At 47.2% G+C, this 24,550-nt stretch overlaps 9 protein-coding genes across 9 annotated transcripts; 5 read left to right on the forward strand and 4 right to left on the reverse strand.

Moving 5' to 3' along the window:
* Positions 1–680: 680 nt before the first annotated feature.
* Positions 681–1,553, reverse strand: GL218_03443 (Proteasome subunit beta type-6; the record flags this gene model as incomplete). The annotated part of the gene is made up of 2 exons (XM_033580005.1): positions 681–1,368; positions 1,450–1,553. 2 exons carry the CDS (start codon positions 1,551–1,553, stop codon positions 681–683), a joined length of 792 nt encoding a protein of 263 aa, XP_033436937.1.
* Positions 1,554–2,056: 503 nt separating this feature from the next.
* Positions 2,057–8,180, forward strand: GL218_03444 (Phosphatidylinositol 4-kinase STT4; the record flags this gene model as incomplete). The annotated part of the gene is made up of 7 exons (XM_033580006.1): positions 2,057–2,245; positions 2,309–3,910; positions 3,964–5,663; positions 5,710–6,334; positions 6,386–6,592; positions 6,648–6,935; positions 6,987–8,180. 7 exons carry the CDS (start codon positions 2,057–2,059, stop codon positions 8,178–8,180), a joined length of 5,805 nt encoding a protein of 1,934 aa, XP_033437489.1.
* A 2,801-nt stretch (positions 8,181–10,981) lies between these two features.
* GL218_03445 (Golgi apyrase) lies at positions 10,982–13,133 on the forward strand (the record flags this gene model as incomplete). The annotated part of the gene is made up of 2 exons (XM_033580007.1): positions 10,982–10,994; positions 11,065–13,133. The coding sequence occupies 2 exons, from the start codon at positions 10,982–10,984 to the stop codon at positions 13,131–13,133; spliced, it is 2,082 nt and encodes a 693-aa protein (XP_033436658.1).
* Positions 13,134–13,850: 717 nt separating this feature from the next.
* Positions 13,851–14,513, reverse strand: GL218_03446 (Protein OPI10; the record flags this gene model as incomplete). Its single annotated transcript, XM_033580008.1, has 1 exon — positions 13,851–14,513. One exon carries the CDS (start codon positions 14,511–14,513, stop codon positions 13,851–13,853), a length of 663 nt encoding a protein of 220 aa, XP_033436659.1.
* A 932-nt stretch (positions 14,514–15,445) lies between these two features.
* Positions 15,446–16,511, forward strand: GL218_03447 (uncharacterized protein; the record flags this gene model as incomplete). Its single annotated transcript, XM_033580009.1, has 2 exons — positions 15,446–15,492; positions 15,563–16,511. The coding sequence occupies 2 exons, from the start codon at positions 15,446–15,448 to the stop codon at positions 16,509–16,511; spliced, it is 996 nt and encodes a 331-aa protein (XP_033437500.1).
* A 253-nt stretch (positions 16,512–16,764) lies between these two features.
* GL218_03448 (DNA-directed RNA polymerases I, II, and III subunit RPABC3) lies at positions 16,765–17,321 on the reverse strand (the record flags this gene model as incomplete). The annotated part of the gene is made up of 2 exons (XM_033580010.1): positions 16,765–16,870; positions 16,978–17,321. 2 exons carry the CDS (start codon positions 17,319–17,321, stop codon positions 16,765–16,767), a joined length of 450 nt encoding a protein of 149 aa, XP_033436929.1.
* A 596-nt stretch (positions 17,322–17,917) lies between these two features.
* On the forward strand, positions 17,918–19,090 carry GL218_03449 (Elongator complex protein 4; the record flags this gene model as incomplete). The annotated part of the gene is made up of 1 exon (XM_033580011.1): positions 17,918–19,090. One exon carries the CDS (start codon positions 17,918–17,920, stop codon positions 19,088–19,090), a length of 1,173 nt encoding a protein of 390 aa, XP_033436928.1.
* A 408-nt stretch (positions 19,091–19,498) lies between these two features.
* Positions 19,499–20,482, forward strand: GL218_03450 (putative tRNA-splicing endonuclease subunit tsp-4; the record flags this gene model as incomplete). Its single annotated transcript, XM_033580012.1, has 1 exon — positions 19,499–20,482. One exon carries the CDS (start codon positions 19,499–19,501, stop codon positions 20,480–20,482), a length of 984 nt encoding a protein of 327 aa, XP_033436810.1.
* A 665-nt stretch (positions 20,483–21,147) lies between these two features.
* On the reverse strand, positions 21,148–24,070 carry GL218_03451 (putative amino acid sensor-independent protein; the record flags this gene model as incomplete). The annotated part of the gene is made up of 2 exons (XM_033580013.1): positions 21,148–23,562; positions 23,621–24,070. The coding sequence occupies 2 exons, from the start codon at positions 24,068–24,070 to the stop codon at positions 21,148–21,150; spliced, it is 2,865 nt and encodes a 954-aa protein (XP_033436176.1).
* Between the last annotated feature and the right edge of the window lie 480 nt (positions 24,071–24,550).

The following is a 24,550-nucleotide window of genomic DNA, read 5'->3' on the forward strand; positions in this document are numbered from 1 at the left end:
TGCTCGGACCAACAACAATTTTGTACTTTCTACTCAATTTTTTTTGTGTCCTGTTCCCACTTGGGGACATAGATATAGTCACTAAGCTGATAGAATTAGGTACTTGAGCAGTACGAGAATGGGCCAACAGATAGCGGACGAATAAGTCTAAGACTAGTGAGTATCTAACGAATATCTTCCCATGGGCATTACGCTATAGATTAGTATTAGTTGGAGGGTATACGTCGTGTGGCTGAGAATTCCATCTTGCCTGTGTCTTAGGGTCTCATGCCTGAATGTCAGGTAACCTTAATGTTTATATCAATATAATGATAAATATGAATTGGAGCCATGGGTATGTCATATCATGATGAATCTCAAATAGGTAATATAAGGCAAACGGGGACTTCATAGCCTGAAAAGTTTGAAACTTGAGCATATTAATACTTAAAGGGCCATATCAGGGCTATTATGACGACAGCTAGTGCTATTAACTAGCCATAATGGAGTCTGGGTAAATTAGGTACCCAATACTATAGCCATCACACATTTTTGGTTTCGGCATATCGGCCTCGTCAAACTAGTTTTACCATATTCGAGAATGCCAGTAGTCAGTTAACTATGATGTATTTAAACATCAGGGAACTCCGTTGCCTATGGTATAGTACACAGCCGCTTGTAACCGGAGCACTAGCAATCCCTTAATCCTTCTTTAATGGAAGAACCTTCTCCTCGATTCCGTCCTTGGTAATGATGACTACTTGCAGCGCATCACCGACTTCAATATGACGCTCAACTGCCGAGTCGAAGGCATCCTTTACTAGTATTTCCACCTCCTCCCTCGGTAGTGGTACGCGCTCTCGTTCCTGTAGGTCGTGTCCGGTGCCGCTTCCAGGCACATATTGGTTCTTGAAGTTGACCTGATTGTCGAGGAAGGGCATGATCAGACTGCCCGCGGCACCGCCGGCTCGGCACTGCTCGCGCTCGTAGCTGCCAACGGGGTCGTAGCTGTATACGGCACCTTTACCCTCCTCGTCGATACCGCCTAGGATAGCGTAGACGTAGTATGGGAAGAAGCGCTTCTGATACATGATGGTAGACAGGCGTTTGGCGCAGGCGTTGACGGACATGGGTTTGCCGTGGCGGTACCGGTACATTTTGCAAATAGCGTCGAGCCGCTCCTTTAGAGCCTCGCCGTCTGCTGCGAACCCGACCACGGACAGCAGAATGTTGGCATCGCTCTGCGACGAGTTGGACCCACCGATCTTGAATACCTTGGGTGAGTACCGCGTGTTGATGCTGTAGCCTGACGTTAGACGGGTGTCGCCGGCCATGATAGTGAAGTCGGCGCCGGCGATGGCGAGAGTGGAGCCACCGTTGTCGGTGTATCTACGACATGGAAAGTTAGATTAAGCTTCTTAGAAGAGAGGGTTCAAACGAGCAAAATCTTAGAATATTGAAATATCTTACGGGTTGAAACGGTGTTCCCGCAAACCATCGATGGCATCTTTAGGAACTTCGGCAAACGAGTAGTTGGGCCCGTTCAAGACGGGATTCTGGCTGAACATGGCCATCTTGGTAATTCTCGTTATCGTATTATCCGGATAGTACTATGTGTAAGTATTTATCGGCCGTTATTATTATAGAGTTGAATGCGGGTGGTTTGGCGTGGTGGATTGTGGTGATAGAAGGCTATCTGGGGAAGCTAGTTTAATGGGCTGAAGTTGAGCTTTGATGATGTTTCCATTCAAGGCCCGCGCGTCGAGCTTGCAGCCTTGCTGGCTGATGGCAGTACCTAATACTATAGCTAGCCCACTTTGACAGGGGTAGCTTTTTGATGACTAAGTTAACTGCTACTTAACGCTAGAGGGGGGGACCCACCTAATTTTTAGATAGGGGAAACAGCCATCTGCATCATCAATTTAATTGTACCGCTTTTGCGACAATCACTCCTTTTTGCTCAAACGTTGGTCTTTTTGTAGTTTTGTGTAAACATTTCATCTGTATCACACTCTCGTTCAGAATCGACTGTAATGGTCCGCGTTATTTTCCTTTTTAGATAATATCGTCCTCGAAAATGGCACGCAATATCCGCCAGCAGGCCCTGCAGAAGATTGCTGTACTTTCGGCCACGAGTTCCACCACCTCTTTTGACAAATCCGACCTCGATCGACTATGTAGGGCTACAAACATCCGTGGGAAGGGAAAAGAAGGCGCCAATGGCTCAGCTAGGGGTTACCCGTCCTCGTTGGCTCGTGTTCCCATGGTAAAGTACCTCGGAATATGAAGAGACAAATGGTTGTCATAGTAGCTAACTGAATATCTTAAGACTATACGTGAATTTGAAGTACTCGTTTCCCTCTGCAAAGCCGCACCGATGGTCCAGAGCAGCCAAAGTGCTCAGAAGCTAGCTAGCCAATTAATACCCTATATCCTCGAGGCACACTCCCAGACTTTTCTTCCATCGCCTGCTTTTAGCAAGATCGAACCGTCCCCTATCGAAGCCTTAACTTCACACGTCACCGCCGCTCTACTCTCACTAGGGAACAACTACGATGATTTACACGAGACCGTGTCTGACAATATTTGGGCTCTCCTGGCTGCAATGGCCACAACTGTAAAGGGCACAGTTCCACTGAAAATAAACGGAGATGCTCAACCGAACTTAGATGATGCTATCCATATTGCAACTGTAGCTATTTCTTTGCTAGGGTTTCTTGATGCTGCTTCTGCTCAAGCTAATTTCTGGAGGAGTGGTGGAAGATTGGCTCTCATTAGGAAGATTAGCAATCTACTCTCCGAATCTTTCTTAACTGCTGTCGATGCTGCATTTTCTACTATTCGGAATGCCCATATATCGGAGCGTAACGCTAAGGACTGGAAGAGAATACTCCGGCATTACGCCAATCAGGGACGACCTTTAGGTTCTATGCTACTTCAGAGGAGCTTCATGTGGCTCTTAGTCTCTGCTACTTCGCTTCTAATCGCGGATGTCAAGCTCCTCAGAACCTTTCATATCCTCGATTTATTTATGTCTAAGGATGGCATGTCAAAGCTAGGCTCTGCAAGTAGTCCAGATCCCGATTTTCAATCAATTGAGCTATATGCGAGCATCGCGCAGGAGGAGATGGACCGCCTTGAAGATAGTGCTGATTTCATTGAGCTCGGTTCATCCGCCCAGCAGAGATTAGCTTGTGCCGTCAGAGCCGCCGCAATCATTAGTTATTTGAACTGTTCTATATTACATGAGGATGCGGCGGACTCTGAGCTTCTCATGGGTTGGCTACAGGAATCTTTGGATAATCCAATGCAAATGGCAGACGAGATGTTGGCATCGACCGTGTTTCGTTCGATGGCTATACTTTCCAAAATCTCGCCGAACTTTGCTCCTACTGTGGTTCGACTACTGCCGCGTTTCATCGTGCGGACTACGCCCTCTAGCAGTATCGTTGCTACTGCATCGAAATGCTTGGCGTTTACTTTACGTCTGCTGTCCCAAGATGCGGTTATTACCACGCTATACACCCTTGGAAATGTGCTAAGCCCAGATACGGATCATAATGTTCCAAATGGGTCTGCTGGCGATCTCGGTGGGTTGTCAAGCGTGTACCAAGGTAGACAATCTACGGGTAGTGATATATCGCTCCAAATTCATGGGGACGAAGATACTACATTAGTATACGCGAATATCGTCCAAGCGATATGCAGCATTGCAGAGATGTGCGATGATGAAAAGATCACAGCTCTCGCACAGGCGATGCTCTTGCAAAAGTTAACTAAGGTCAACCAGTCGGTCGACTGTCACATCGTTACTGGAGCAAGTATCTTGTCTCTAAATGGAGGACAGCTGGAGTTCAGATCTCTTCTTAGATTATATTCTAAGCTCTGCCATAATGCGTCTGCTGAAGATAACGCTATTATCCTTGATGCTGTAAGACTTACAATTATATGGGTTTATACTAAGCCGCTAACGAATGTCTACAGGTTAGGAAAGCTCGAAATCACATATCGGAAAATGTGAAGCATGATTCTCCGCTATATGATATCTACTGGGACCATATACTAGAGGAATTGATCTCTAAGGGAGATATACATCAGTCCCAGCATATGAAGGAATCTGACGTCGAGTTCGCAGCCCGCGAAATTGCTCAACTTCTCCAACCTCTTGCAATACTAATGTCGAGGCATGAATTCACCACCGAGCTTCCCGGCCAAGATGATGATAGACACTCTCTGATTCGAGATGTCTGGTTCAATATTGTGGTACATGGCTTTACATCTCTGACAGAGAGGGGCAAGGAGTATATTAATGAATTGCGCATCATGGCCATACACTCACCACCTCTAGTGGCCGAACAACGAGGGGAACAGGTTGAGAGTGACATCGAGCTTAACACTGTCCTTCGTCGAGCTAACACTTCAGATCGGGAGGCAAAACAAAAGAGGCAACTTACAGAGCTTGTGCCCTCAAGAATCACACAGATAAAAAGCCTGAGTTACAGGAAGGTTATGTTCTTGCATGCCGCGTATTTGGTTGAGAGCTTGAGGGCTGATTCTGGCGATTGTACCAAGACACTCTCATACTTCTTGGAACCTAGCATGCGTAATGAAGATGTACGCGGTGTTATGGAAGGTATCACGGCCGTCGTGATGGAGAAGTATTTGATGAAGACTCTGGAAGCAAAGCTGCCAACCTTTTCGGCTCTCTATGCGGCCTCCCAACTCGCAGCAATTTTCTGTGGGTGTTGTCATCGTATTCAACGTGTTCAGCAAGCTGCATTCTATTGTGCGGACAAGTTCGTTCGTGAGATTCCATCGTCTCTGTGTCAAAAATCGTCGTTGTTTGCTCTCCTCGAGCTGTTGTCTCTTATGTGGATAAGTTGCCTCGAAGCCGAGACAGAAATGTATGATCCGCGGTCGGTATTTACATCTCGCCTGGGAAACGTTACTGTCGAACTTTCTGATGACTATACTTTCAGAAAAGCCACGCTTAATAATCTCTACATGAGAGCTAAATCGTGGGTCTCAATGGCAGTCAACCTAGCTCCTTCCGATGTGAAAGGCTTGCTTCAGACCTATTTGTCCGAGTTCGAAGACGAGGGAGCGTATGGGCATATGTCGCTTGGCCGGTCATTTGCAGTGGAAATGGGCTCCTCAATTCCAGCAACGGATCAGAGATTAACTTCTCTGGATCCTGTTGGTCAGACCGCAATAAACACGGCATCTCATTTCGTTGCTCAATACACAACCCGTCAAGAATACAGATATGGCGAAGCACTACCCAGCCATGGCAAAGATTTAATAAGTGCCATGCCCATGACGCGACGAGATTCGTTCATTAGATCTGCCCCATCAGATCGCGCCGACGCTGTTACGGCGTTGGCTCACGTGGGATCACGTCTTACCGGCAAGAAGGTCACACCTCTCCACGATGTGAGAGATATCCTCCGACGAGCAGCAGCTCTACTCTGCCGCAGTGGGGGGGATGAGAGTGCCATTACACATTACCTTGTTAGCATTCCCTTCAAAATCTTTACTAAAGAGTCCATCAACTTTGGCGTATCTCTCTGGCTGGGCGTCATAAACGAGAATCCTAGGATGGAGTCTCGAATACTTGCCGAGATCGCGCAGCAATGGGAAATCGCCATTCACAATAAACTTGGGCTGTTCAACCCTACTCTGATGTAAGATGGGCCCCGAGACGATGCGTACCAATACTAACCTTATCAGGCACCCAGATCCATTCTTTCTTAAGGAGGAATTCGCTCCAAGCGATAACGAAGGCCTTGCGAGGCGCCGGCAGCAGGTACATAGTATGCTTGCTCCGCATACTCGCCTGATACAATTTTTTAGCAGTCACTTCAATGCTACCCGATTAGGTAGCCCGGATATGCACAGAATCTTTATCCGTATGCTTGACTCGACACTCGATGCTCTGAAAAATTCTGTCTCTCACCCAATGGCCAGAGAGATTCGCCTAAGAATTGTTCTTTTTAGCTTAAGAGTGCTAAGAGTGAGCACTGCTGTCCGTCCGTTGGTTCAATGGCGACTCAAAGACAAAATCCTATCTGCGGGGTTGAGTTGGTTTAAGTTCGCACCAAAATGGTCCTTTGGCAGTAATATTCTTCAGCTAAAGACCGAAGTCCGCTTGATAACTGATGTTTTGAGTGCTCTCAAGACAGTCTCCTACGTCGGGGCTCAGGCCGTTGGGAACTTTAAGGCTCTAACCCAAAAAGAGACGTTATTTCAAGTTCTACTTGAGAGTGAACAGACCAGATTAAATGTTTGGGTTCACCCACTTGGCGAAAATCACCAACGGCCACATCTAACGCACCGTACTGGGACGGCACTCGAAGTAGGTTTATGGCCATTTAAATTAATGAGGCATAGAAAGCTAATTCGCAAGTCTACACTCAAACCACTTGTTCGCTTAGCATGGACCGAACATCCTTCTCTAGCGATAGAGCTAGTCAACCGATTTTCGATTCCAGCCGTGCATAATGAGGTTCGCTGGCTGTTGTTAAACTTCCCGGCTAAGGCTATCTCAGAGCCCGAGGCTCTCCCCATCTTATTGGGAGGTGAACTGCCATCTGATGTTGGGTTCCAGCTTAAGGTATGAACCATATGACCTTCCCGCCTTTCGTATAATAACCCACTAACCTGTGTAGTATTTACTCTTCTGGGCTCCTGTAAACCCGGTAACCGCTGTTACTTATTTCTTGCCTTCCTATCGAAACCATCCGTTTCTGATCCAGTATGCCATGAGAGCCTTGGAACATCACTCAGTCGATGTTACATTTTTCTATGTACCGCAAATTGTACAAGGTCTTCGATTTGATGCTCTTGGTTACGTGGAGCGTTACATTATTGAAACAGCCCAGTTCTCTCAACTGTTCGCACATCAGATTATCTGGAATATGAAGGCAAACTCTTATAAAGACGATGACGCTATGATTGTAAGTTTTGCTACCCTAAAATCCGGCAGCCTTATACTAACATACTACTAGCCCGATGCCATAAAGCCTGCTCTAGATAAGGTGATGGAAAAGATGGTCAACAGCTTTTCTGACGAGGATCGAAATTTTTACGAGAGAGAATTTACGTTCTTTGACGAGGTCACCAGTATATCTGGCAAGCTTAAGCCTCTAATTAAGCGTGACAAGCCGGAGAAGAAGCAAAAGATCGAAGAAGAGCTTCGAAAGATTAAAGTTGATGTTGGTGTTTACTTGCCCAGTAACCCTGATGGCGTTGTCATCGGCATTGACCGTAAATCTGGCAAACCGCTCCAATCACACGCAAAGGCACCATTCATGGCTACATTCCGCATCCAAAAAGCGAAAGGCGGCGTGGAGGAAACAGAAGAAGTTGCTCAAGAGATGAGCAAGACGGGCCAACCCCCAGCTGAGACCACAATCGAGGTCTGGCAGAGCGCTATCTTCAAGGTTGGTGATGACTGTCGACAAGATGTGTTGGCCTTACAGATGATTGCGGCGTTCCGCGGTATCTTCCATAGCGTCGGGCTCGATGTTTATGTTTTCCCTTACCGTGTAACTGCTACTGCTCCAGGTTGTGGTGTTATCGACGTCTTGCCAAACTCAATTTCCCGAGATATGCTGGGCCGAGAAGCCGTCAATGGACTATACGATTATTTCATCAGCAAATACGGCAACGAAGATTCGCTCCGCTTCCAGCATGCGCGTAACAATTTCGTAAAGAGCATGGCTGCTTACAGCATAATATCCTTCCTCCTGCAGTTCAAGGATCGCCACAATGGTAATATCATGATCGACGACGCTGGCCATATCTTGCACATCGACTTCGGGTTTTGTTTTGATATCGCTCCTGGTGGTGTGCGGTTTGAGCGTGCGCCCTTCAAGCTCACAGGTGAAATGCTGGCTGTGATGGGAGGCGGTACAGATCACCAGTCCTTTAAGTGGTTCGAGGAGCTGTGCGTGAAAGCTTTCTTGGCGTGTCGTCCGCATGCAGAGAAGCTGAGCCAGATCGTCTTACTCATGATGGACAGCGGGCTGCCATGTTTCAAGCCGGAGAGTGTCAAATTCTTCAAAGAACGGTTCGTACTGGAGCGTACCGAACGCGAGGCGGCCGACTTCGTGAGGGACCTGGTCAGGAGAAGTGCGGGCAGTTACAGTACCATGGTGTACGACCAATTCCAGCTCATGACCAATGGTATTCCTTACTAGTATAATAGATATAGATAAATATCCCGAAGGAGTTGGCGATCTGTGGAGGCGGCGAGCTCATTTGTTTAGTTCTAACCGGCAATTCTTGATAGTTACGATATTACCCATTTGAACTTATTATAATACTAATAGAGCAATCCTCCCTAAAAATATATATATATATTATAGAGCGCTTATAAATATTCACCGGTTGAGCCTTAGTGTGTTGAATGGCTTATCGTATTCATCGGTTCAGGACTTATATATAATTATGTAACTTGCTGAGTACCTCATATTAGGAATCGTAGCTATAACTATCCAATGCTGATATACAATATTGTAACCGTCTTTGTGGTAATCTCCCAAAGAAAGGTATGTCTAGACTCATCTGAATTTACTTGGGTAACTTTCAATTAATGAAGCTTGTTTATAGATAAGCTAAAGCTCTGGGGCTAGAGGTTCTCCTACTTTATAACGCGTGGCTTTATTGAGATGTGATTAAACTTGCGTACTTTGCTACCTAAAGGTAGTGTACTACAACCTACACTTTAGTAGGCATTCTAAACCACCTCATTAATTATTAATTATTAATCATTAATTAGAATAAAGTTGTTGGGTTGTCGCAATACCCCATAGAGTATCGCAAAATACATAGCTACGGCCGAGCTTCTTCGACGTTACATATTAACCAATGGCTGAAATGGCTCAATTCAATATTTGGTAGTACCAAGTAACTACAGCGCCCCTATCAGCTAAATGTTGATGCGTGCATACTGCAGTCACTGCAGGTATTAACTATTAGATGTTGCAGCAATATTGAACCAACCGCGGACGTGTGGGCGAGGGCTTTTGCCTGTCAGACCTATCAAGGGTAGGTGGTCTTTTATCTGAGACGGTAGTCCGTACGATATGCGAGACGTTGTAGTCCGGATACGTGCAGTGACCGCATACCAGACCCGTATCTAGAAGATCATTGCCGGGACTAGCAGGAGTAGATCCGGAGGCAGGGACACCACTATCAAGTAAGTGAATGAAACGAGCTCGGTCAGTTTCGCGATCGGCAGCGGGGAGGAAAGGATAAGATCATTGGAGGGGAAATGAGGGAACAGTTACGTCAATTATAGACGTCTTGTCTTGAACGACTTGTGGATGGATATTGTAGTTACCTAGTTAAATACATATGGAATTTGCTGTAACTTTTGGTCAAGAGAGAAAGATATGGGGATACGGGGATACGGGGTTGCATGAATATTTACGCAGCAACTTAAAGGTTACGTAGGGCGGGCCGGCCCCCCATTCATTCTTGGTCTTTCACAGGTCAAACGCGACTTATGACTTGCGACGAAGGTCTTTTATTGCAGATAGCAGGTACATTGCTAACGGGATGGTGCCGTGCTAGCTACATAATGTACATGATGTTACGAATTTCTTAGCGGGTACCTATTAAGTATCACTAATGTATCTTATCTGTAAGGACTTAAATATTCGGACCGGTTCTTGGCTGCGAACATCATCACGGACTGGAATTCGACATGTTTGGGGAACTGTCTGGGCTGTTCTGTTCGTATTCAACTTGGTTTGTATCATTTACAGTAACTATACGAAGTACGTTAATTATTCTATTTTTACAAATGTGGCAAGATGATGTAGTCATGGTAAATAATAATGGCTATACATAGGTACCTATACCATGGGATATATAAGACAGTTTTTGACTAAGATGCAGTAAGATGCGTTACCAATACCAAGGGATATCACACATAAAGCTTATTAGCTTATGCAAGATTAAATGCGGTGAATAAATGACATAACTTGCATTGTTATGGACGAGATTACTCGGTCAACGAAATACATAACTAATATATACCTATGTCGTGCAATGTTTGATAAGGTTGAGTTCGAGTTAATGCTTCTTTCGTGCATATGTACCCATGTATGTATTCAGCACGTGTTAGAATCATTGCTGGGTTTGATGGATTAGATTGGAGGAAGTCTCGGTGGACTCCGCATAATAACTGCAGATGGTACTTGCAAGATACTTCGTAGTCACCACACATCGTAGTAACACTGATTACGATTATGATAAAGCATTTTGATTGGTCCACTGGCGTAAGCAGTTCCACTTCCCAATCCAAAAAAAGAAATCGAACCAACATTTAGTTCCAGCCTATGCCCCAGTATCTCGCCTCCGTTTCTGGGCTCCTTGGCTGCTGCAGGCTTTACATATGTAGTATTGTTAAGATTGTTAAGATTGTTAAGAAACCTTCTTTTCCATGGGTTGTCCCAGAGATGTTGCACAATCTGTCATCCAAGTCTAATACACCTTATCTAAAGGTTGCCTTTCGTTCAAACAAATTGATTTACCTATCCATTATCTATTATCTATTGGAGCTACCTAGGTAGCGTCTTATTATCACTCGTTACCTACCCGAAACTATTCCTCATTTCTCTTCTTTCACTATCACTACTTATCATAAACCCTGTATCCTGTATCCTGTATCCTGTATCGATCGCATCGCATCTTGCTGAGCCCGCACCCCCTTAACCTAATCAGCTACTTTTACCTCCTATACTTTTTGACCCAGAATCCAGAACGCGTAATTGAAACGAACCTTGAAACCAGTCATCCATCTCACGCCACACTATAATCATATCATTAGCCTCGTGCTCTTTGTCGCACACGTAGCGAGGCATATTAAGGACATGCTGCGATATTAACACTTTATAACTTCTAACAAGACAACAAACATCGCAACCAATCGCGCGCATCTACCCTCATTTTGTCTTGAGCCTACCTTTTTGCTTCCCTCAGTTCCACCGTCATGGGGAAGAGATGTAAGCCTCCCCTCTAAACCGTCACGAGGTCCATATCGCAACATTGCTGACGACAGTTGCTACAAATTAGGGAGATGGGGTATCATTCTGGACGCCGGTTCCTCTGGAACGCGTTTACATATATATCGGTGGCTAGATCCTGCAAAAGCACTCAGGGAAGCATCCTATCAAGAATTACATAGTTTGCCGAATATCGTAACCAAAGATAAATGGACAAAAAAGATTAGACCAGGAATCTCAACCTTTGGCGACCATCCAGAAGACGTCGGACCTGATCACCTGCAAGACCTAGTCGAACGGGCACTGGACGTTATCCCCGTCGATAAACATGCTGATACCCCGATATTCCTCATGGCCACCGCTGGCATGCGATTATTACCTCCTACTCAACAAAGAGCGGTCATAACCGAGACTTGCTCGTATTTCCGCGCCAACACGCGATTCTCTCTTCCCGACTGCGATACGCACATTCAGGTCATTCCCGGCGAGACTGAAGGTCTATATGGATGGATAGCGGCCAATTATCTTCTGGGAGGTTTCGACGATCCTGATGGGCATGCTCATGGAAAGAATCACCATACTTATGGTTTCCTAGACATGGGTGGCGCTTCGGCGCAGATTGCTTTTGCGCCCAATGCCACTGTAGCCGAAGATCACGGGAACGATCTTAAGTTGCTGCGAATGCGAAGCTTAAATGGCGAGCCCAAGGAATACAAGGTGTTTACATCAACATGGCTTGGCTTTGGAGTCAACCAGGCGCGCCAGCGCTACGTCAAAGCCTTGGTCGACGAATTTTTAATCGATGGGGAGCACGAGGTACCTGACCCTTGTCTACCAAGAGGATTGCGAACCAACGAAAAGGGTGAGGTCATCAGGGGGAATTCAAAAGAGCTGGAATTAGTTGGTACAGGTGGATTCGATGAGTGTTTGCGGAGAACGAAGCCGCTATTGGGTAAAGACATGCCATGCGAAGACAAGCCATGCTTATTTAACGGCCAACACGTCCCGCCCATTGATTTCGATGTCAACCACTTCGTTGGAGTTTCTGAATACTGGCATACCACACACGGCGTATTCGGAAGTAAAGACGATGATACGGCCTACGATTTCAATACATATGAGAAGAAGGTATTGGAATTTTGCAGTCAGCGTTGGGAAGAAATCGAGTCGAATATCGAAGCGCGAAAGAAAGATCACGGAAAGGAAGCCCAAGAAGCCTGCTTCAAGGCATCCTGGCTTATCAGTGTATTGCACGAGGGTATCGGCATACCGAGATATGGCATAGAAAATACACCAACTCCAGGGATTAACGTCACGAAAGGAATCGGAGAGGCTGCTAAGGAGAAGGGATTTTTACACCCCTTCCAAGCCGCTGACGAAGTTAACAACATCGAGATCAGCTGGACGCTAGGAAAGATGGTGCTCTACGCGGCCGGCCAAATTCCACCCAAGGACAACTATCGTCACCCTGTGGGATTCGGGAGCAACGTAAAAGGTATCCCTTCAGACTTCCAATACGCTGGATCCAGTTTTAATGTGTCCTCGGCAATCGATGATGAGGATGATTGGGGCGATACGGCGGAAGATCTGATAGACCATGCGAAATCAAAGTCGACATCTGGGCTCTTCTTCTTCCTACTGATCTTCTTATTTATCGCTTTTCTACTTCGAAAGCGAGATAGGCGGATGCGGCTTTATGGTAAAGTTAACAAGGTACTACGCCGCCGACGCCGCCCGGGCAGCCCTCGAAAGCTTAGCCTCGGTCTCTCGGCTATCTCACACAAACTATTTGGTCGTGGATCATATAACTATGAAAGGGTTCTGGAAGAAGGTGACGCCAACCAGTTCGAACTAGGCGAAGCTTCGTCGGATGAAGGCGATAATTCCGATAGTAGCGGGGGGGCATCAAGGGTCGGTCGATCGTCAGGCCTGGCTACCCCGAAACTAAATGTCGAATCTTTTGACGACATCAAAAAGCACTCACATCCTGGAAGTGCGCTTGATCGGTCCGGGTTGGTAGTAAGAACAGAAAGTCGCGAGAGACTGTTTCCACAAATGTTAACAGCTGGACGGAGGAGTCGAGCGGGCAGTCCCACGAGGCTTAAGAGCCCCTTAATGAGCCCCTTGACGGAGGATTAATAAACTGTATATTCTATTCTTATCCTTATTGGGCAATCACCTTGTATTGTCCAGGCGGCACACTCCTTGTAGGGCTACAGGTTCGGAGTTCCCCTGGAGAGGGTTACATGGGAAAGGAGTTCCGGTAGTGACGGATTTTATGTATTATGCCTGAGACGGGCCTCGATATATGGGTTGACGAGTAAAAGCATATTGGATTCTTAGTAGATACCTTCATAGCTCGGCACGTTTGTTGTTGTTGCATACGGGGAGGTAGTTATCGAATGTTCATACACGGCCAGCTGTACTAGTGGTCACGCGTAGTTACGCAATTGATATATATTATGCAGTTGGTCTTGCTTGACTAGTGAAGTGCTCCCTGGTATGAAATTTATGTGTAGTAAATTGAAAGCCTACGAAACTTTAGATATCCCTATTTAGACATGCAGTAGCTTTTATCTATTCCAATATTGCTCGACTATAACTCAGAAGTGGCCGTGGCGTCGTCCTTCTCCATCGAGGAATCTATCCAACCTTCTATATCCGACCTCTTAGACTGGCCTGCTCCTCACAGGAGACGAATATTATACCTAACAGCCAACAGGGGTAGAAGTCCGCTATCCTTTTCTCCCCCCTCCCCGTCTCCGCTGTTTCTCGTCCTATACAATATACCTAATGCCTAAATCTCTACTTTGAGGAGTACTTGCCCCCTCAGGACCCTCTAGATAACAGGTGCCGTTAATCCTGCTCCCTTTCGAGAAACGTAGGGTCGTTCCGGACCTTATTCTCAAACTTGCGCCACCACTCTTGGAAGGCCTTTAGAGGCACGACCTCGACGCCTTCGGTGCCCACCTTCCCGCTGAACCCGGCCAAGAAGTTGAATGCGTTTTGTATTATGCGTTGTGCTAAGATCTGCGTCGACGGCTGCTGCTGCTGCTGTTGTAGCGTCGTGTGTCCGCTGCTAGAGTCCGTCGCGTGTAACTGCTGGATACGCTCGGCTACAGATGATGCGTCCTCTACGCCGATCCCGATTATCACGCCCTCGGGGTTATAGGAGGAAGAAGAAGATGAAGGTGGAGAGAGCTTGAACACGGCGCTCTCCTTGCCGGGTCCCACGCCCCCCAGGAACTTGAAGTTAGGCTCCTCTTGTCCGCTAGCTAGGGCGGTTGGATTCAGCGCGACGTAGATAGCGGCGGCAGTGCCGTCGGGGAGGGCAACGCCGGGGAGCAGGAAGACGGCGAGGTGGGCGAAGGGTTTCGGGGTGGGGTTAGCGGGGGAGGGCGCGGGGTGTGGGATCGCGTATAAGAAGGATGTGGCGCTAGGTTGGGAGGAGGGTACGGTGATAAGTGGCTGTCCGGCTGGGACGATGCCAAAGAGCGGTTGGTTTGGCTGTTGCGCCATTGTATTTTCGATCTCTAAACGATTGTTTACAGCTAAACGGATATTAATTGTTGCCTCAGAGTGGCTTAGGAAATATGTTCCGTTACGTCTTTGATCCGGGACCCTAGGAGGGTTCAACCACCTCGCGGTGAAATCGCTTGTAACATGAGGAAACGAAGGTAGAAGAAGAATTCGAGATGCGATCAGATGCTTGTAGTGGAAGCTTCAAAGAGTTACTTTGGTACCTACCTACCAAATTTCAACGTCATGGTATCGGGGGGGTGGAGGGGCAGAGATGTGCGCTAAGACTTATGCAAAATGCGCATAGTATCTAGGTATATATTGCATCCGCATCCGGTACATACATGTACCTACCTTAGGTACACAGCTTACATATAGGTACCTCCTAATGTACCTAATCTAGAATGCACCTGCAGCCTGAGACCTGTAACATACATATGTAGAAGAAGTTGTTACCTCTTGTCTCCATGTGAGGAGGTAGGAACATGCAGATAGTGAAGTAGGTACTTCCACAAAAGAGACAACGCTATTGGATCTCAAACTCATTTAGTCCAATATCAAAATCTTTAAAGACATGTCAACATGTCTAAGGTTACCTACCTATAATAGTCTTTTGAGACACCAGGCACCAAGCAAATTTACAGCAAATTTTTTTTGGATATCATCTACGACTTGAACCTCTTATAAAAGGACCTAGAACGAATTATTGCTATCTTTTCCAGCAGAACAGAACAATAATACATTTCCCACTACAACTTCACAACAATATCTACAAACCTGGGGATTTTGATATTTGGGTCAACTCTATCTTAACGACAAAACGTTCGCTTATTTCCCATAGGGCTTACAGCTCTGCTTCATCCGTATCAAGTATACATCAGACACTGAGAAAGTTAAGGGGCTCTCGACTCATTCCGAACGTATTAGCCGAGATGCCGTGTTTAATGAGTAACCTCGATATCATGAAGGAGGCTGATGCGTAAGTTAAAAGCCTCTCTTATAAAAAGAGCGGTAGACTAGAACTAAACAATTTGCGAGGGCGTACGCAGCTTCCCTTACCTAGAAAAGGAGCCTGAAGCATACAAGGCTCTTACTGACACTCTATACACTCTGGTTTGGAAGGATGGGCAGCCTCTTGGCTATATGCTTGATTCCGTTGTTACACAGCTCCTCGCCACACCGGAAGAAATCCGCGGTCCCGTAACTGTGGATGAGGCCAAACGCACGGTGCGTGCTTTCGAGCTGCCGACGGAAGCCGAAAGAACTGCGCTTGTGGCTCGCTTAATGCAGTATTGGCGGGAAAATCGTACATATGATATATTAAGGGGCTGGCGGAACGAACTGTGGCCAGTTTATGGCAGCAATGACGAGGTCCTATACAGCGCTGAGCGCAGTGGAACAGGCCTGCTAGGAATCATGCGTTACGGGGTGCATATGACAGCCTTCGTCAAGGACGACACAGCGAGCCACGGCATGAAGATATTAGTGGCTCAACGGGCAGCTAACAAGTCTACGTATCCTAGCATGCTGGACAACTCTGTCGCGGGTGGTCTTATGACTGGGGAAGATCCCTTCGAATGTATAATTCGAGAAGCGGACGAGGAAGCCGATCTGCCCGAAACGCTCATGCACGAGCGAGCCAAATTTACCGGCATGGTCACGTACATCTACATTACAGACGAACGAGCAGGCGGTGAGGCTGGTCAGATTTATCCCGAGACCCAGTGGGTCTACGATATCGAGCTACCTGCAGATTTTGTCCCTACACCCAAGGATGGCGAGGTGGCAGGCTTTTACTTGTGGACAGTCGAAGAGGTGCAAGAGAAACTTGCTCAAGGGGAGTTCAAGCCTAACTGTGCTCTCATCCTAGTCGATTTCTTCATCCGCCACAAGATCCTGACACCAGAGAACGAACCCAACTATGACGAGATAGTGAGCCGGTTACATCGCAAACTACCTTTCCCAGGCCCCCATCAAGTTGGTCCATCGACCACATAACAGTGCTCCCAGTTGCCTTTCCCTTTTGAATATCCCACTAGCGAACCAACGTGTCGTTGGCCACGACTTACTAGTAGAGTAGCTCTAGTTCATGATTTGGCCGCAATAAGCGTTCATTGGTATCTCAAGCGTAGCTGTAATATGCAATAACCATCCTCTCTACACTTTGGTCTTCAGATTAAAACTCCCATTAACTCGTGAATCAGTCGTGGTCTCGCCAATGGGCGAGTAAAGAGTGCCGTGCGATAGTAGATTATTTCTTAACTAGGAGGTAGGTGTTGTCGACACGCAACGGCGTTAACTTCTTATAGGGTCCCTCCAGCATCATTAATAACCCGCCAAATGAGATGTACGCGCGACTATAACTATGTTAGTACTGCCTGGGATAAGCAGAAAATATGAAGATTAAAACGGGATAACGAAGGGAAGAAGAAACGAGAATGCTGAGGTAAGAGAAGTCGCATACATAGTCTGACCATCAACACCATCCTCAAACTTGTAGATCTTGCCGTGGCACACGTAGTCATACATATCCGCAAGGGAAGACTCGTTGCGAACGTGGCGCCATCCTTTCTCTTCTTCCTCGTCTTTGGTACCGTCGAGTGACAGGCTAGTAGCCAGTACAACCTCGATGTTACTGCCGACGCGAAGGGGGAACAACTCGATGTTGATGTCAAGCTGCATCGTTGTCAGGTTGTCGGTGGACGTGCCACCGATACGTGCCACGCGGTCATATTTGGATTGATCGTAGGTCGTCACCGTGAAGGTGTCTTCGAAGAGTTGCGCGTCGCCCGCTGCGAGGTTCGACATTTTGAGGGAAGTTTTATTTTTGGCCTGGCTTGGTTTGATTTGGGCAATTGGGCAATTGGTTTCTAGATGGAGTTGTAGAATGAATGTGGCGGCGTATCGGGTTAGGAGGTGGGAAGAAAGTTGGATATTAAGATATGCGGAAGTATCGAGTTTTTGGCACAGTCGCTTTTTTTTTCTTTTTCCCAATGGAAGCTCTAAATGGAATTCCGCCGTTGATTGCGGGGTGCCTACTGAAAGCGGTGAAGCCTTGTATTTACAGGGGACCTTTGCGGCTCTGTTAAGAGTTAAAAACAGGTACCTAAATCTTTTTAAGGGATTATTAGTAACTAAGGACTTAGAGGGCGTGTGACGTAGTAACACTTTTTGTGACCTACGAAACTATGGGATATGTACCTACATAAGGTACCTATTCACCGAAAAAAGCTTAGAAAATACTTCCTAACCCAACCGAAATTGGAGATAAGCTGCCCAGCTTATTTTTCTCGAATCGAAGCCCAAATGCATATACCAATAAAATACACCATTTTTCCTCATTACCTCGATTTAATAACTTGATACATAAAATCGGGGGATCTTACGAACCTAATGCCGTGGCCATGTCCTTCAGGAAAAGAAATGCTGTGATTAGCAGCTCAATTTCATCTCAGTCAACCCCATCAAAGACTGAAAATATACCTATTCCCGGAGTTCGACCGTCTCTTGTTGATGGTCGACCGACTACCTCTACTGGAACCGCATCTCTAGACAGTTTACTTGCTGGACATGCTGGATTACCCCTAGGCACATCACTTCTTATCGGGGAGCATGGTACTACCGATTTTGCTGGCATACTTCTCCGTTACTATGCCGCCGAGGGTATGCTTCAGGGTCATCAAATCCACGTCCTCGGCTTACATGAAAGTTGGCGCCATGAGCTCCCGGGGCTTTTGACCGAGGACAAGAAGTCATCAAGCAAGTCAGAGACTCCGTCAGATGACAAGATGAAGATAGCTTGGAGATATGAAAGCTTATCGTCTGGGGGAGCCCCGAGGGATAGAAATGCAGCTCAGAAGCGAAGTAATTCTGCGACTGAATCTACTTCTATCTTCTGCCATTCTTTTGATCTTACCAAAAGACTGAGTCCCACCAACGTCAAGGGTCAAATCGGCTTTCATCCCGCGATGAGCATACCGGGTCTACCTTCCCGCACAAGAGAGTCAACGTCGCCTTTCAAGATGTTCATCAAGAACGTAGCTCATAAACTAGAAAATTCGCCGCCGTCTTGGATCCATCGCGTCATAGTACCAAGTCTCTTATCCCCGACGGGGTACGCTGGCTCGTCTGCTCGACCCGAAGAAGTCTTGCAGTTTTTACACGCGCTTAGAGCGTTATTAAGACAGTACTCAGGAAAACTGACAGCTATTATAACTTTGCCGCTATCACTTTACCCTAGGACTACAGGACTTACACGTTGGATGGAGTTATTATCCGATGGTGTCTTTGAACTCATCCCGCTCCAGTCCAGCGCTGTTCACGCTCCTCCCCCATCTTCGAAGTCAGATTCTAAATCTGAAGAACAGACTCAGGGACTTCTTAAAGTCCATAGTCTACCGATTTTCCACGAAAAAGGCGGGGGCTCTTCTGAGGGCCATGCTGCCCATGGTGATCTATCGTTTAGCTTGAGTCGATCTAAAGGTTTTGTGATAAAACCGTTCTATTTGCCTCCTGTTGGAGAGGACGAAGAGGAAAAGAAGAAAGGAGATTCTAGCAAAGGAAGCATAGATTTCTAAAAATTCCTCTATACGTCTACATAAGGTGAATATCTGCGATTAAATTGAGCTACTACAGTGCGATTATATAAATATGGTATTACACACTGTATTAACCCCACTTAGATCTCTCCAAATTTTCGTCGACTTCTCCAAGCTCGATGAAAAAAAAAAAAAATGAAAAAGGCTTTTAGTTTTTTCAATCTTCAACAACCACAACAGGTAAGTCGATAATTCCGCTTTTCTTAGAATACGCTATCGAAATGATTACAACAATGAATAATCTGTCAATCCACTGAAATAACAATGTTGACAACCTTCTATCTGGAAAAATATGATCTCCCAAATTATTCTACATTGCATATAACAAGCTTGATCCGTAACCAACGCTGACTCTCAAGCAGACAGATATTTATTCCCTCTGTGCAGATGGCTTCTTCCACCATAAGCTGGCCTCCTGTGAGGATATCCAAAGTCGCGGGGCGGTATCTGCTTTTCGACATAGACGATGTGATGCACCTGCGCAAGAACCACAACATCTGCTCCGTGTTCGTCGGGACGATTCCTCAGAATCCCCAGCAGAACATCTTCATGGGCCTGCCTATCGAGCTGATGCCCGAGGAGGCCCAGGTCCTCGTCGACAAGAACGTAGCATACATCGTAGACGACGCCGCGTTCCATTCCGCGTCCTTTGTTACTCTAGATGACGACGCGCGCAGAAGATACCTGCAGTCTGTCAAAGCTGAGGGCAGGAAGGCCCAGATGGCGGCTGCGGAGAGCAAGCTGAGTGCGAAGCCAAAAATAACTACTACTACTACTACTACTAAGAAAGAGAAAGAAAAGCCAAAGACTTCAGAAAATGAGGCAAGTCTCGAAGCAGATGACGAGACCAGCACCAGTCTCTTCAGCCCTCCCTCTCCGCCACCGCCAAGTGGCGTCTCTCACTCCCAACCCTCGCAAACGGAAGACCACCCCGCCTTCGCAATAACACCCACAACAAGCAGCCTTATCCTCCCCCCTTCTCCTCCCCACGTCCCCCCTAAAGGACTCTTTCCCTTCTCCGCCTCCGTGAACGTCCCGCCCTCGTACCCGCTATACGCCCATCTTCAGGACCGCGGCTACTACATGATGCCCGGCTTACGTTTTGGCTGCGATTACAACGTATACCCTGGTGACCCCCTACGTTTCCACAGTCACTTCCAGGCCGCCAGTTACGGTTGGGAAGAAGAGATTGCCGTCCTTGATCTCGTGGCCGGCGGACGACTGGGTACGAATGTCAAGAAGGGGTATTTGATTGGTGGGGCTGTGGTAGGTGATGATACGGATGAGCATCAGAAAAAGAAAGAGGGGATAGACGAAAATCCCAAAGCTCCGCGAGCCAGGGCTTTCTGTATAGAATGGGCAGCTATGTAGACGCGTACCTGAATCTAGACAGAATGCTGTCGCTATCGCTAGTCCGTAGTTATCTATTTATAACAACTACTATCCTATTGTGGGCAATATTGAGGAATTCTTGACATGAATGCAACAATCATTTTCAGATCATCTTTCAAGAATTGAATGAGTACCTAAACCCGGCTACTTAGTATAACTACCTATGTACCTAATGCATACCACACCCCTAATCAGACCAGAACTCCGAGCGTGTAATGAATAAATAAAAATGTCAAAACATAGAAACCACACCGTCTAGCTCCTGTACCCCTTCGCTGCAACATGATGCTACAACATGTTTTCCTTCATCGCTTTACATTCATCTCCGTCATATTCCTCACCCTTCTCGCTATTCCAATCCGACATCTTGGAACCAATGAAGGCGGGGGTCATCATAGGGAACTGATTAGACAGAAGGGTTTCATAGATCAAGTTCACCTCGATACTAGTTCTAACGAGTTTGCCGTGCGGATTTTGAAATAAGATAATATCATGCAAGGCAATGCTGAATAATGTTGATTATTGAATAGCGGAAGCGGAAGGACTTTCGTGCCATACAAGCGGGTCGAGAACCGACGGGATATTACAGACAAAGAGCCCACCTTGACTAAAGCCTAAGGAAGGTAATTCGGGCAGCTCAGTCGTCAGGGTACGTATATGCGGCTAAAGCTGACGACTTCCCTGCGGCAGCAGACACACTTGTCGAAGTTGTTCATTGCTAATGTGACACGGCACTCGTCACAGAGGCTGAGACAGCGACATGGCCACACAATAATCTTGCGAGGGGATGAGTGGCATACAACGCACTGAGGCCCGCCCCTACCGTCATCACTGTTGTTGCCATCTTGAAGCTCACTTTCACGGGCGGCTTCGGTCCGCCTCGTAACGATTAGGTCCTCGAGGAGCTCGGCTTCCTCCTCGTCCGAGAGCTTGCCTTTGCTAGGCCGCTGTGGGAAGAAGAGGCGCCCGCGCTGGTTTTGCTGCATGCGCGCGTACTTAGAGCGCGTGATAATCTGATCACTACTTAGGTGGGCGGCAAGGGCATGGGCTTCGCGACGCTCCTCTGGGCTTCTGGGATGAAGCAGCCTGGCAAGATCGCCCATGGCTAAGGGCTGGTCAAAAGGAGTTGTCTCCCGAGAGAGCGAAAAGTGCTGAGATGCTTGTGTGGGCGTCCTCTGCCCGTCGTTTTCCTCGAATTTATCCTCATCAACCCACTGACCCTGCTCATCTTCATCGCCAGCGACACTATGCATCATGCTCGTCGTATCCCAATCACCGTCGTTTTCATCCGGCTCCCAGTCGCCGCTCGTATCCACGGATCCCCATAGATCACCATGTTTCCATGAATTGTATAATCTTGTGTCTAGTTCCTCATCCGGCATGTTAGCTGTCTCAGGGGCCATCCTAAGACGTCTTCGTACTTCGGCCTCCACGTCGGCAGTCTCGTCATTATAGAGCCTATTGCTCCTCCTATTTCGGCCCAGCAGCAGTGAGTGCGCTTCTGCCGGGGGTTTTCTCTCGTCTTTATTATCCTGTTTCGGCCAGCGAGAAAGCCAGACTAAGATGCGAGGTCGGGTTGTAATCCCAAGACGCGTTAGGGCTTTCAAAAGAAGCACCGCGCCCCATCGCAGCAGAAGCCTATTGATGTTCATGATGAACTCCAAGGCTAGAAGCCAACGTGAACTACGCTCAGTAGCACCAACCCCGTCCCTAGCACGTTTTTCTCCGATGCGCGTTTTGGGAATTGTCTGAGCTGCTCGTTCTCGTGCATATCCACTCGACGCTCCGAGCTGTCCGTCCTTGATTGGTACCAATCCGATAGCTCCGACAGAATCATATCGGGAAGCACTCAGACCTGATCCGGCCCATTGCATGCGTATAGACTCGAGCTCTCTCAGCCTTTCTTCTTCAAGCCATGTACGGTTTTTCAAGTTGATGCCCCGGTCTTCGTTAAGATAGACAGCTTCACTCGCCATCGTGATGACACTAAAACCTGTTCGAAGCAGCGCCGTATAGAAGTCCATTTCTCGTGAAATCCGAATATCGGAGAGCGAAATATTCGCTTGCATATTCTCATGCGCCTGTGCTAATCGTTCTCGAAACGATAAGACCCGTCCATTGACGTTCCACCGATCCGGGGGTTGCATCGCCGAAAGGACCAAAGCAATAGCATATATAGCAAGGCACGCAAGCGTACCCGTAAATACCAGAAGATGGGGGATAAAACCTATGATACAGACTGTAGGAAACCTAAAAATACCCATTGTTGATGGACTGTCGACAGAGAAATCTAAAGCTTCTATCACGATGCTTCCCATAAAGCAGATAGCCCAAAACCCCGTACTAACTAATCGGTACCGGCTCTGTAAATTAAAGACACCTAGGACGTGGCTAGTAATATGGCTCATGGCAGAGAGGAAAGCCACCAGAAGGACTTCAGGGGGCGTGTTGACCCTCTTCATTATCATGGATCTGGAGACGGCGATGCTGGCCCCTGAAGCCTGTTGGAATGTCACATTGGAACTACTACCACTTGAAAATAAACCCCAACCGAGTTGGTTGCTGATAGCGGCGTCGGCCTCGGCAAACGCCAGTGAATGCTCGAAAAGGGTCATCCCAGTCTCGACAGCCACTTGACGCCCTTGCACTGCGCATGAAATCGTCTCTAAGAAATGACTTAGGCACAGAGTCCCGAAAAGGGGCCACAGTAGAGACAGGGAGCCATGTAGCTCGTTCGAATAATCGTGATTGCTTGGAGGGACCATTTCAACAGCGCGGCAGCTGTCATAATCGGTGGCGCCCAGAAGGAAGACTGTACTGAGCCCATGTAAATATGTGGAAGGTTGTGCGAACATGAGATCTGATGTCTTGCTAGCGTTACCCCAGCGCATCTCGGCGAAATCGGGTGAAGTTTGACACTGGATGGACTGTAGGAGTTGCCGGGCTTGGTATGCGAAGAGAATGATAGGTAGAAAGCGGAGAAAGAGTCGTACGGGCCATGTCAGATACAACCTTCTTCGCGAAGCTGCAAATATGTGTGTACGGTTCAATATGATAGCCTGCAACAGCGCTAGACGTCAGAAATCGCTTCAACGTCAAAATCGGAGGGAAACAGACCATGGCAATACAGCAGAGCGCCCATTTGCTCGTAGCATAGCTAAAGACGCTACCTAAACCCTTCGTTCCATCGGCGGAGAACTTGGAGACCAATACAGCGGGGTCCTGATCTTCGTTTTCTAATACTTCTGCTACATTAGCGGCAGCTTCGGAGGCTTGGGTAAGCATATGGGCGGCGGTAGTCGTCGAGAGAAAAAAGTCGGATGTCGTTGGGTCGGCTATGACTCGTTGCCCAAAGCCATCAACAGCATCGGGAAAGGATATGATGCCAAGCTTGGTCAACATCCTAGGCCCAGCAAGAATCAGGTCCTCAAGCGACGGTGCGAATCTTGTTACGTTATTGACGGAATACCTGAGGTGCTGGGCCGTCCAAGAAGTCAAATTATACCAGATGCTTGAATTATCAAGGAACGTAGGTGCCGGGACGGCGGTCGCGCCTGGAGAGGCCATTTAGCTGGGGAGGTTTATCTGGGGTATGCGAGAGGCGGCCAATAACTCCGAATCGCCCGCGACGAGATCTGACTTAGGCACGTTGCTTCCAATCAGAGAGGACAGTAATTAGGTCATTCAGAAGCTCCGAAACACTGGAATTAGCCAATGCATACTTGCTGCAAACACATGACGACTTCCCGTCATGCATGCATTTGTTGAGATATCGTGAGTTTCTTTGAAATTTACATATATATATGAGGTAAGTGTATGTAAGTTTTAAGTTGGTATTAAAGAGACGATATCCGAAATGTTCCAGAATCTAGACAAGGTTCAACGGCTATCAATAAGCGGCGCTCCTGCCATCACACCTTAACATCAGGTAAATTAGCGGGTAGGTGCATATCTTAAAGTGTGCAGGTGCCCGCCGATGAATGCTAGGTAGGTGTTTGTACATATACATGGGTACCCAATCTACATGTAGGTACCTAACGACATATG

The sequence above is a fragment of the Daldinia childiae genome, assembly GCF_008694065.1.
Source record: "Daldinia childiae strain JS-1345 chromosome Unknown Scaffold3, whole genome shotgun sequence".
Taxonomy (NCBI): Eukaryota; Fungi; Ascomycota; class Sordariomycetes; order Xylariales; family Hypoxylaceae; genus Daldinia; species Daldinia childiae.